The 12625-nt window shown below is 50.5% G+C and overlaps 1 protein-coding gene across 3 annotated transcripts in view; it reads right to left on the bottom strand.

Annotated features, from left to right (window-relative positions):
• Window positions 1-3369: 3369 nt before the first annotated feature.
• SLC5A10 (solute carrier family 5 member 10) overlaps window positions 3370-12625 on the bottom strand; it is a 106544-nt gene continuing 97288 nt past the window's right edge. For 2 of the 3 annotated variants that reach the window (XM_072119908.1, XM_072119907.1), the window contains 4 exons: window positions 8707-8875; window positions 6604-6819; window positions 4298-4403; window positions 3370-3843 (listed from right to left, as the gene is read on the bottom strand). In XM_072119908.1, coding sequence (XP_071976009.1) covers window positions 3650-3843; window positions 4298-4403; window positions 6604-6819; window positions 8707-8875 — 685 coding nt within the window. In that variant the 3' untranslated portion in view covers window positions 3370-3649. The remainder of the gene's footprint in view (window positions 3844-4297; window positions 4404-6603; window positions 6820-8706; window positions 8876-12625) is intronic. The other variant, XM_072119909.1, reaches the window with a different exon arrangement.

Genomic DNA, 12625 nt, shown 5'->3' with positions numbered 1-12625 from the left:
TGTTATGGGGTCCCTGTGGCTGTCAGTGTTATGGGGTCCCTGTGGCTGTCAGTGTTATGGGGTCCCTGTGGCTGTCAGTGTTATGGGGTCCCTGTGGCTGTCAGTGTTATGGGGTCCCTGTAGCTGTCAGTGTTATGGGGTCCCTGTAGCTGTCAGTGTTATGGGGTCCCTGTGGCTGTCAGTGTTATGGGGTCCCTGTGGCTGTCAGTGTTATGGGGTCCCTGTGGCTGTCAGTGTTATGGGGTCCCTGTGGCTGTCAGTGTTATGGGGTCCCTGTGGCTGTCAGTGTTATGGGGTCCCTGTAGCTGTCAGTGTTATGGGGTCCCTGTGGCTGTCAGTGTTATGGGGTCCCTGTGGCTGTCAGTGTTATGGGGTCCCTGTGGCTGTCAGTGTTATGGGGTCCCTGTGGCTGTCAGTGTTATGGGGTCCCTGTGGCTGTCAGTATTATGGGGTCCCTGTGGCTGTCAGTGTTATGGGGTCCCTGTGGCTGTCAGTGTTATGGGGTCCCTGTGGCTGTCAGTGTTACGGGGTCCCTGTGGCTGTCAGTGTTATGGGGTCCCTGTAGCTGTCAGTATTATGGGGTCTGTGGCTGTCAGTGTTATGGGGTCCCTGTAGCTGTCAGTGTTATGGGGTCCCTGTGGCTGTCAGTGTTATGGGGTCCCTGTGGCTGTCAGTGTTATGGGGTTCCTGTGGCTGTCAGTATTATGGGGTCCCAGTAGCTGTCAGTGTTATGGGGTCCCTGTGGCTGTCAGTGTTATGGGGTCCCTGTGGCTGTCAGTGTTATGGGGTCCCTGTAGCTGTCAGTATTATGGGGTCCCTGTAGCGGTCAGTGTTATGGGGTCCCTGTAGCTGTCAGTGTTATGGGGTCCCTGTGGCTGTCAGTGTTATGGGTCCCTGTGGCTGTCAGTGTTATGGGGTCCCTGTAGCTGTCAGTGTTATGGGGTCCCTGTAGCTGTCAGTGTTATGGGGTCCCTGTGGCTGTCAGTATTATGGGGTCCCTGTAGCTGTCAGTGTTATGGGGTCCCTGTAGCTTTCAGTGTTATGGGGTCCCTGTAGCTGTCAGTGTTATGGGGTCCCTGTAGCTGTCAGTGTTATGGGGTCCCTGTGGCTGTCAGTGTTATGGGGTCCCTGTGGCTGTCAGTATTATGGGGTCCCTGTGGCTGTCAGTGTTATGGGGTCCCTGTGGCTGTCAGTGTTATGGGGTCCCTGTGGCTGTCAGTATTATGGGGTCCCTGTGGCTGTCAGTATTATGGGGTCCCTGTGGCTGTCAGTGTTATGGGGTCCCTGTGGCTGTCAGTGTTATGGGGTCCCTGTGGCTGTCAGTATTATGGGGTCCCTGTGGCTGTCAGTGTTATGGGGTCCCTGTAGCTGTCAGTATTATGGGGTCCCTGTGGCTGTCAGTATTATGGGGTCCCTGTGGCTGTCAGTGTTATGGGGTCCCTGTGGCTGTCAGTGTTATGGGGTCCCTGTGGCTGTCAGTGTTATGGGGTCCCTGTGGCTGTCAGTGTTATGGGGTCCCTGTAGCTGTCAGTGTTATGGGGTCCCTGTGGCTGTCAGTGTTATGGGGTCCCTGTGGCTGTCAGTGTTATGGGGTCCCTGTGGCTGTCAGTGTTATGGGGTCCCTGTGGCTGTCAGTGTTATGGGGTCCCTGTGGCTGTCAGTGTTATGGGGTCCCTGTGGCTGTCAGTGTTATGGGGTCCCTGTGGCTGTCAGTGTTATGGGGTCCCTGTGGCTGTCAGTGTTATGGGGTCCCTGTGGCTGTCAGTATTATGGGGTCCCTGTGGCTGTCAGTATTATGGGGTTCCTGTAGCTGTCAGTGTTATGGGGTCCCTGTGGCTGTCAGTGTTATGGGGTCCCTGTAGCTGTCAGTGTTATGGGGTCCCTGTAGCTGTCAGTGTTATGGGGTCCCTGTGGCTGTCAGTATTATGGGGTCCCTGTGGCTGTCAGTATTATGGGGTCCCTGTAGCTGTCAGTGTTATGGGGTTCCTGTGGCTGTCAGTGTTATGGGGTCCCTGTAGCTGTCAGTATTATGGGGTCCCTGTGGCTGTCAGTGTTATGGGGTCCCTGTGGCTGTCAGTATTATGGGGTCCCTGTAGCTGTCAGTGTTATGGGGTCCCTGTGGCTGTCAGTGTTATGGGGTCCCTGTGGCTGTCAGTGTTATGGGGTCCCTGTGGCTGTCAGTGTTATGGGGTCCCTGTGGCTGTCAGTGTTATGGGGGCCCTGTGGCTGTCAGTGTTATGGGGGCCCTGTGGCTGTCAGTGTTATGGGGTCCCTGTGGCTGTCAGTGTTATGGGGTCCCTGTGGCTGTCAGTGTTATGGGGTCCCTGTGGCTGTCAGTGTTATGGGGGCCCTGTGGCTGTCAGTGTTATGGGGGCCCTGTGGCTGTCAGTGTTATGGGGTCCCTGTAGCTGTCAGTGTTATGGGGTCCCTGTAGCTGTCAGTGTTATGGGGTCCCTGTAGCTGTCAGTGTTATGGGGGCACTGTAGCTGTCAGTGTTATGGGGTCCCTGTGGCTGTCAGTGTTATGGGGTCCCTGTGGCTGTCAGTATTATGGGGGCTGTGGCTGTCAGTGTTATGGGGTCCCTGTAGCTGTCAGTATTATGGGGTCCCTGTGGCTGTCAGTGTTATGGGGTCCCTGTGGCTGTCAGTGTTATGGGGTCCCTGTGGCTGTCAGTGTTATGGGGTCCCTGTGGCTGTCAGTGTTATGGGGTCCCTGTGGCTGTCAGTGTTATGGGGTCCCTGTGGCTGTCAGTGTTATGGGGTCCCTGTGGCTGTCAGTGTTATGGGGTCCCTGTGGCTGTCAGTGTTATGGGGTCCCTGTGGCTGTCAGTATTATGGGGTCCCTGTGGCTGTCAGTGTTATGGGGTCCCTGTAGCTGTCAGTGTTATGGGGTCCCTGTGGCTGTCAGTGTTATGGGGTCCCTGTGGCTGTCAGTGTTATGGGGTCCCTGTGGCTGTCAGTGTTATGGGGTCCCTGTGGCTGTCAGTGTTATGGGGTCCCTGTGGCTGTCAGTATTATGGGGTCCCTGTGGCTGTCAGTGTTATGGGGTCCCTGTGGCTGTCAGTATTATGGGGTCCCTGTAGCTGTCAGTGTTATGGGGTCCCTGTAGCTGTCAGTATTATGGGGTCCCTGTGGCTGTCAGTATTATGGGGTCCCTGTGGCTGTCAGTATTATGGGGACCCTGTGGCTGTCAGATCTCCGTGGTTTCTATGTTATAGGACACGAGACGCTTCTTCCCTATAATCTCGTGGCTGCGGCTCGTTACTGAGCAGATTTTTGGGTCGGTGACTCATGATTTGGCGCGATGAAATAATTTGAGACACTCCATGATTTTCGGAGACTCATCCCAATAAAAAGCCGTGACCCCTGGTGTCAGTCACGCGGCCGCTCTGGTAATAAACCTTTTATTCAGTAATTATCTCAGGAATGTGTCCCGGCCGCCGCTGCTCCGCCATCTTGTTTCCCGCGTTGCGGCAGGTTACGGGGGCGGAGCCTGTATTCTGCTGACGTGTGGTGTAGTATGTATAGTCCTGGATGCAGCTACATGGAAGTATAGTCCCAGCTGTAGAATGGGTTGGACCAGCACCATGTGTAGTCGCTGACAGTAAACGGTTAAACGTCTATGGATTGTTTTTCGCATTTCTCGGCCTTCAAGCAAAATACGCGTAGAAGAAAATGTTGACGCACATGAGAATGATGGCATTAATGCAGCACACCCGCGCCCAGAATGGATCCTCCCTAATGCTTCTCTGTTGAATGGGGTTGGGAGATTCCACTGGTTCTGTGGGGGGTTTGCACAACACACTGCTCCAGGTCCGGCTTCGGGCGGTGCAGTTGGATGCGTCTGTACAAGGAAAGATAATAAAATACAAAGATGGGATGAAAATATGAATTGATGGGGCAACAAAAGCCCTGGACCTATCACTGTGTGTGGTATAGTCGGCTCCCCTTAGCTCCTGAATTCACTGGTACCAAATATAATAATAGGTCACAGCTGAACGTAAAAAGTCAAAGATGATCAAAAATATAAAGACCAAGTGAATCTGAAAATCTTCAATGTAGCCTCATGTGTTACTGAGTCTACCCCCATTAGCTCGTGAATTCACTGGTCCCATAAACTGATAAAATAACAGATCGCAGCTGAACCAAAGGAGGAAAAAAGAGAAAAAACTGAGATGGATAAAAAGATGAAGCTGAAAGGAATCCAAACACCTTGGATCTCGCCCTTTGTCATGGCAGGGTCCCACCCATTAGCTCCTGAATCCACCGGCACCACCATGTGACAGGACAATACCCACCCTCGTTCTCTCCGGGGGCTGAGTGGCTTCGGGTGGAGACCTTCCTCAGGGTGATCTCGGGTGGGCTTCTTCCTCGGGGGATGGTCCACCAGGTCAGGTTCTTCACCTGGGGAGGAGACATTTCCCATTGATGACATTTAGCAGCAGATGATGATGAGCGGGCGCAGGCGCGGGACATGGACCAGGACTGTCAGCGGGACCTGTACTACAACGAGTCTCTCCTGGCAGCGGGTTTTGGTGCTAAGCATCGGCGCTGTTTGTCCTGGCACCGGTTCTGGTTGCTTGGCATCTGCTCTGCATAGAACATGTCGCTGCTTGGACCTGATGATGTTTTCATTTTTGTTTTATATTTTATAGTGAATTATAGAAGCAAAATACAAAACCCCAAAATATATGGAGCACAGAGATGCCCCGAGATATTCACTGCCCCCATACCAAGCACCAGCGGAGGGGCATCTGATACCAGAACCAGGAGAAGGCAGGGGGCATCTGATACCAGAACCAGGAGAGGGCAGGGGGCATCTGATACCAGAACCAGCAGAGGGCAGGGGGCATCTGATACCAGAACCAGCAGAGGGCAGGGGGCATCTGATACCAGAACCAAGAGGGGGCAGGGGGCATCTGATACCAGAACCAGGAGAGGACAGGGGGCATCTGATACCAGAACCAGGAGAGGGCAGGTGGCATCTGATACCAGAACCAGGAGAGGGCAGGGGGCATCTGATACCAGAACCAGGAGAGGGCAGGGGGCATCTGATACCAGAACCAGCAGAGGGCAGGGGGCATCTGATACCAGAACCAGGAGAGGGCAGGGGGCATCTGATACCAGAACCAGCAGAGGGCAGGGGGCATCTGATACCAGAACCAAGAGGGGGCAGGGGGCATCTGATACCAGAACCAGGAGAGGGCAGGGGGCATCTGATACCAGAACCAGGAGAGGGCAGGTGGCATCTGATACCAGAACCAGGAGAGGGCAGGGGGCATCTGATACCAGAACCAGGAGAGGGCAGGTGGCATCTGATACCAGAACCAGGAGGGGGCAGGGGACACCTGATACCAGAACCAGGAGAGGGCAGGGGGCATCTGATACCAGAACCAAGAGGGGGCAGGGGGCATCTGATACCAGAACCAGGAGAGGGCAGGGGGCATCTGATACCAGAACCAAGAGGGGGCAGGGGGCATCTGATACCAGAACCAGGAGAGGGCAGGTGGCATTTGATACCAGAACCAGGAGAGGGCAGGGGGCATGTGATACCAGAACCAGGAGAGGGCAGGGGGCATCTGATACCAGAACCAGGAGAGGGCAGGTGGCTTCTGATACCAGAACCAGGAGGGGGCAGGGGGCATCTGATACCAGAACCAGGAGAGGGCAGGTGGCATCTGATACCAGAACCAGGAGGGGGCAGGGGGCATCTGATACCAGAACCAGGAGGGGGCAGGGGACACCTGATACCAGAACCAGAAGGGGGCATCTGATACCAGAACCAGGAGAGGGAAGGCGGCATCTGATACCAGAACCAGGAGAGGACCGGTGGCATCTGATACCAGAACCAGGAGAGGGCAGGTGGCATCTGATACCAGAACCAGGAGAGGGCAGGTGGCATCTGATACCAGAATCAGCAGACGCAGGGGGCATCTGAGGGGTACAGTGATTAGGGGGTGGAGTACGAGTTGGCATTTGAGGGGTGTAGTGAGAGAGGGGGCATCTGATAACAGAACCAGGAGAGTGCAGGGGGCTTCTTCGGGGTGCAGTGAAATAGGGGGCTTCTTCGGGGTGCAGTGAAATAGGGGGCATCTGCGGGGTGCAGTGAGAGAGGGGCATCTCAGGGGGGTAGTGAGTGAGGTCAGCTGAAGGCCATAGACAAGCTGGCTGATAATGAGTTACTATATGTTACTGCTATTATTGTGCACTGTATGGCGGTATTATTTATAGCGAGCAAAGGCTATAGATTTCTATTGCTCCTCAGGCAGCAATGGGCCCCCAGTCGTTAGGGCCCGATGACATTGTCTGCCTCACAGCTTTATACCAAGAGCTGAAAATAACTGCAATAAAACCAGTGTGAACGCGGCCTGAAGAAGGGGGAGGGGGGGGCTTATTTCTAGAGCTGTAAGTGTCAGATTCTACACCGATGTGCGAAGAGATGACGCCAACGTCCCAGGAACCGTAAATACCGGACACATGATGGGAAGAGGTTTATGGTTTCTCCGATATCATTGATGACCATAGAGCGAAACATTCGCCGTATGTCCGTATTACCCAATAAGTGCTGGGGAGGATCTCGCTGGGTCAGGTGAGTGCTACCTACCTGTGAGTGGAGGGGCGGCTCCGTCATTAGACTGATCCCCACTACTACTCCCACCGTCAACGCACACAAAATGATGGCGAAGTGCAGGTAATGGATGTCCTTCAGAATGGACGGCCGCCCGTCATCAACGCCACAGCGGGGGATGGGATACACGAACTCCAGAATCATCCGGGCCAATCCAAGCACCAGGCCCACCATGAGACCCCAGAACGCCCCCTGTGACAAGACACACAAAGCAACCAATCAGAGATCAGTACAGTATAATACACATAACTTCAGGCTCAGACTACATCGGGGGCTGGTTTGTAGTCTGTTACCATGGAGACACTGAATAGGGGGCAGTATTTACAAAACTGTGTTCCTACCCTAATACTAACACTGCTGGGGATTTATACCCGGAAGTCGGGATTCTCTGAGGTCTGAGCAGATATTGTGTATTACTCCCTCTTTTATCAGGGGAGGGGGATTAATGATGGGATTAGGATTTATTCTGAACCCAGGAATCCACACACACCTGCTTTCACAATGCAGCAATTATCCAAAATGAAGATGACGACGCTCTCCCTGTGTTCCTGATACAGCTTGTCGCATTATCCGGGATTACTGAGCTTTGCCTCTGGCATTCAACGCCTGTAAAACGCTGACAACCTGCAGGACGGACACGTCCCGGGATTCTGCGTCTGATGTGGTATACAATCTCGTCCGGACTAAACCCTGGTCACAAGTCTATGATCTGGTGTATAACATGTATAGAATACAGGGTCATAGAGTAACAAGGGAGCAGATCCCCTGCAGCTCCTCCGCAGGTCAAATAAGGTATTACACACTTTCTATTCAAATTAATGTGTAAGGGTCAGGTATGTTGGTTCTTCCAAAAAGAGAGAGAATGGGGCAGATTTACTTACCCGGTCCATTAGTGATCCAGCGGCGGGTTCTCCGACATTCACCAAGCTATCCTGGGTGCAGGTAAGTGCGTGTCAAGCAACACATTTTTTTTTTTAATACGGAGATTTTTCCGAATCTATCGGGTTTTCCGACAGCCACGCCCCCGATTTCCGTTGCGTGCATGTCGGCACCGATGCTCCACAATCCGATTGTGTGCGCCAAAAACCCGGGGCAATTTGGTGCAAATCGGTAATATTCGGGTAACCCGACGGAAAAACGTGATTAGGGCCCTTAGTAAATGACCCCCAATGTCTTAGTAGCCGGTCTCCACCCTGAGGCCGGTCAGTGCTATATGAGCAGAGGTCATCCCTGAGGCCAGTGCTTTATGAGCAGAGGTCACCCCTGAGGCCAGTGCTATATGAGCAGACGTCACCCCTGAGGCCAGTGCTATATGAGCAGAGGTCACCCCTGAGGCCAGTGAATATCACAGCATCATGGGAGGAGGGTAAATTACACCGCAGGAGGCAGTACAGAGGGCTCAGGTAACACAGCGCTGCTTTCTTGAAAGTTTAATTTGGACATCACTTTAAGAAAGGGGCATAAGACCTCATAAGATGACCCCCTTTACTTCTGTGGTGCTGAGTAACCCTAGTGGTACCTGATCATTTGGGGTCTTACTACCCAATTCTCACTATTTGAATGAATCGAGAGCAAGTGTCCCAGCAGTTTAACTTGTACTAAGGACAGAATCCTGGTCTCTGTAACAGCCCTGGACGCCATATTGGAGAGTGCCCGAGGGGCTTGAGATAACCCCCCCCCCCCCCCCCCAGGCCCTGTACAGACTGATATCTCCTCCGGAGGTGTGAAGTGACACAACATCTATTTCAGGAAAGCCGAGAGACTCTCGCCATGACATCATTGTGCGAGAAGCCGTCTGACAGGAGGGACGCTGCTATTTTGTGTACTTAGACCTAAATCCAGTGACTTTAGTGGAATTAGTGCGGCTAATATGTAACCAGTGACATCCACTTGGATAATAGAGGAGCCCCTTGGCCAGATGCTCTCAGTGACATAACATGGCCGCTCCCCTGTCATCCTCATTACATTCATTGTGACCGGTGACCTCCTGTACAGACTGTGTGTTATACATTGTGCTGGCTGGGTGCGCCTTATGACGGTATGTCTATTGTTCAGTATTGTGTAGCATGTGGGCATTACCTGTTCATTGGCGCGCTTCCAAAATACTGCCAAGCCAAACACAGCGGTGACCGGGGGCGCCAGGTAGCTGGTGACGGACTGGATGTACACGTAGAGCTGTCCGCTGTTGGCGTTCTGCAGGATGGGAATCCAGACCACACTGATGATCACCAGCACCACCGTCACTATCCTGAAATCATAGACACAGGAAACCTTAGGAAGACGGCGCCAAATCCTGACCAAAACACAGGGGTCTTATCCTGAGAGATAAAGCTGTGGGGTCTTCCTCCTCCCCTGGATAGGACACTGTCAGATCATCAGTCTAATCTCTATCATCTTTTCTTTGTTCTTTCCTTCCTTTTGTTCAGTCTTGGGCTATGCTCTGTCCTTAGTTATGATCAGTCTTGGGCTATGCTCTGTCCTTAGTTATGATCAGTCTTGGGCTATGCTCTGTCCTTAGTTATGATCAGTCTTGGGCTATGCTCTGTCCTTAGTTATCATCAGTCTTGGGTTATGCTCTGTCCTTAGTTATCATCAGTCTTGGGCTATGCTCTGTCCTTAGTTATCATCAGTCTTGGGTTATGCTCTGTCCTTAGTTACGATCAGTCTTGGGTTATGCTCTGTCCTTAGTTATCATCAGTCTTGGGCTATGCTCTGTCCTTATTTATCATCAGTCTTGGGCTATGCTCTGTCCTTAGTTATGATAAGTCTAGGGCTATGCTCTGTCCTTAGTTATGATAAGTCTAGGGCTATGCTCTGTCCTTAGTTATGATCAGTCTTGGGCTATGCTCTGTCCTTAGTTATCATCAGTCTTGGGTAATGCTCTGTCCTTAGTTACGATCAGTCTTGGGCTATGCTCTGTCCTTACTTATCATCAGTCTTGGGCTATGCTCTGTCCTTAGTTACGATCAGTCTTGGGCTATGCTCTGTCCTTACTTATCATCAGTGTTGGGCTATGCTCTGTCCTTAGTTACGATCAGTCTTGGGCTATGCTCTGTCCTTACTTATCATCAGTCTTGGGCTATGCTCTGTCCTTAGTTACGATCAGTCTTGGGCTATGCTCTGTCCTTACTTATCATCAGTCTTGGGCTATGCTCTGTCCTTAGTTACGATCAGTCTTGGGCTATGCTCTGTCCTTAGTTATCATCAGTCTTGGGCTATGCTCTGTCCTTAGTTATGCTCAGTCTTGGGCTATGCTCTGTCCTTAGTTATGATCAGTCTTGGGCTATGCTCTGTCCTTAGTTATGATCAGTCTTGGGCTATGCTCTGTCCTTAGCTATGATCAGTCTTGGGCTATGTTCTGTCCTTAGTTATGCTCTGTCCTTAGTTATGCTCAGTCTTGGGCTATGCTCTGTCCTTAGTTATGCTCAGTCTTGGGCTATGCTCTATCCTTAGTTATCATCAGTCTTGGGATATGCTCTGTCCTTAGTTATGCTCAGTCTTGGGCTATGCTCTGTCCTTAGTTATCATCAGTCTTGGGTTATGCTCTGTCCTTAGTTATCATCAGTCTTGGGCTATGATCTGTCCTTAGTTATCATCAGTCTTGGGCTATGATCAGTCTTGGGTTATGCTCTGTCCTTAGTTATCATCAGTCTTGGGTTATGATCTGTCCTTAGTTATCATCAGTCTTGGGCTATGATCTGTCCTTAGTTATCATCAGTCTTGGGCTATGATCTGTCCTTAGTTATGTTCAGTCTTGGGCTATGCTCTGTCCTTAGTTATGATCAGTCTTGGGCTATGCTCTGTCCTTAGCTATGATCAGTCTTGGGCTATGTTCTGTCCTTAGTTATGCTCTGTCCTTAGTTATGCTCAGTCTTGGGCTATGCTCTGTCCTTAGTTATGCTCAGTCTTGGGCTATGCTCTATCCTTAGTTATCATCAGTCTTGGGCTATGCTCTGACCTTAGTTATGATCAGTCTTGGGCTATGCTCTGTCCTTAGTTATGATCAGTCTTGGGCTATGCTCTGTCCTTAGCTATGATCAGTCTTGGGCTATGTTCTGTCCTTAGTTATGCTCTGTCCTTAGTTATGCTCAGTCTTGGGCTATGCTCTGTCCTTAGTTATCATCAGTCTTGGGCTATGATCAGTCTTGGGCTGTGCTCTGTCCTTAGTTATCATCAGTCTTGGGCTATGCTCTATCCTTAGTTATCATCAGTCTTGGGATATGTTCTGTCCTTAGTTATACTCAGTCTTGGGCTATGCTCTGTCCTTAGTTATCATCAGTCTTGGGTTATGCTCTGTCCTTAGTTATCATCAGTTTTGGGCTATGCTCTGTCCTTAGTTATCATCAGTCTTGGGCTATGCTCTGTCCTTAGTTATGCTCAGTCTTGGGCTATGCTCTGTCCTTAGCTATGATCAGTCTTGGGCTATGTTCTGTCCTTAGTTATGCTCTGTCCTTAGTTATGCTCAGTCTTGGGCTATGCTCTGTCCTTAGTTATGCTCAGTCTTGGGCTATGCTCTATCCTTAGTTATCATCAGTCTTGGGATATGCTCTGTCCTTAGTTATGCTCAGTCTTGGGCTATGCTCTGTCCTTAGTTATCATCAGTCTTGGGTTATGCTCTGTCCTTAGTTATCATCAGTCTTGGGCTATGCTCTGTCCTTAGTTATCATCAGTCTTGGGCTATGATCAGTCTTGGGTTATGCTCTGTCCTTAGTTATCATCAGTCTTGGGCTATGATCTGTCCTTAGTTATCATCAGTCTTGGGCTATGATCTGTCCTTAGTTATCATCAGTCTTGGGCTATGATCTGTCCTTAGTTATGATCAGTCTTGGGCTATGCTCTGTCCTTAGTTATGATCAGTCTTGGGCTATGCTCTGTCCTTAGTTATGCTCTGTCCTTAGTTATGCTCAGTCTTGGGCTATGCTCTGTCCTTAGTTATGCTCAGTCTTGGGCTATGCTCTATCCTTAGTTATCATCAGTCTTGGGCTATGCTCTGACCTTAGTTATGATCAGTCTTGGGCTATGCTCTGTCCTTAGTTATGATCAGTCTTGGGCTATGCTCTGTCCTTAGCTATGATCAGTCTTGGGCTATGTTCTGTCCTTAGTTATGCTCTGTCCTTAGTTATGCTCAGTCTTGGGCTATGCTCTGTCCTTAGTTATCATCAGTCTTGGGCTATGATCAGTCTTGGGCTGTGCTCTGTCCTTAGTTATCATCAGTCTTGGGCTATGCTCTATCCTTAGTTATCATCAGTCTTGGGATATGTTCTGTCCTTAGTTATACTCAGTCTTGGGCTATGCTCTGTCCTTAGTTATCATCAGTCTTGGGTTATGCTCTGTCCTTAGTTATCATCAGTTTTGGGCTATGCTCTGTCCTTAGTTATCATCAGTCTTGGGCTATGCTCTGTCCTTAGTTATGCTCAGTCTTGGGCTATGCTCTGTCCTTAGCTATGATCAGTCTTGGGCTATGTTCTGTCCTTAGTTATGCTCTGTCCTTAGTTATGCTCAGTCTTGGGCTATGCTCTGTCCTTAGTTATGCTCAGTCTTGGGCTATGCTCTATCCTTAGTTATCATCAGTCTTGGGATATGCTCTGTCCTTAGTTATGCTCAGTCTTGGGCTATGCTCTGTCCTTAGTTATCATCAGTCTTGGGTTATGCTCTGTCCTTAGTTATCATCAGTCTTGGGCTATGCTCTGTCCTTAGTTATCATCAGTCTTGGGCTATGATCAGTCTTGGGCTGTGCTCTGTCCTTAGTTATCATCAGTCTTGGGCTATGATCTGTCCTTAGTTATCATCAGTCTTGGGCTATGCTCTGTCCTTAGTTATGATCAGTCTTGGGCTATGCTCTGTCCTTAGTTATGATCAGTCTCGGGTTATGCTCTGTCCTTAGTTATGATCAGTCTTGGGCTATGCTCTGTCCTTAGTTATGATCAGTCTTGGGCTATGCTCTGTCCTTAGTTATGATCAGTCTTGGGCTATGCTCTGTCCTTAGTTATGCTCAGTC

This window comes from Engystomops pustulosus, chromosome 8 (assembly GCF_040894005.1).
Source record: "Engystomops pustulosus chromosome 8, aEngPut4.maternal, whole genome shotgun sequence".
NCBI lineage: Eukaryota > Metazoa > Chordata > Amphibia > Anura > Leptodactylidae > Engystomops > Engystomops pustulosus.
This window is presented reverse-complemented; position numbering and strand designations above follow the sequence as displayed.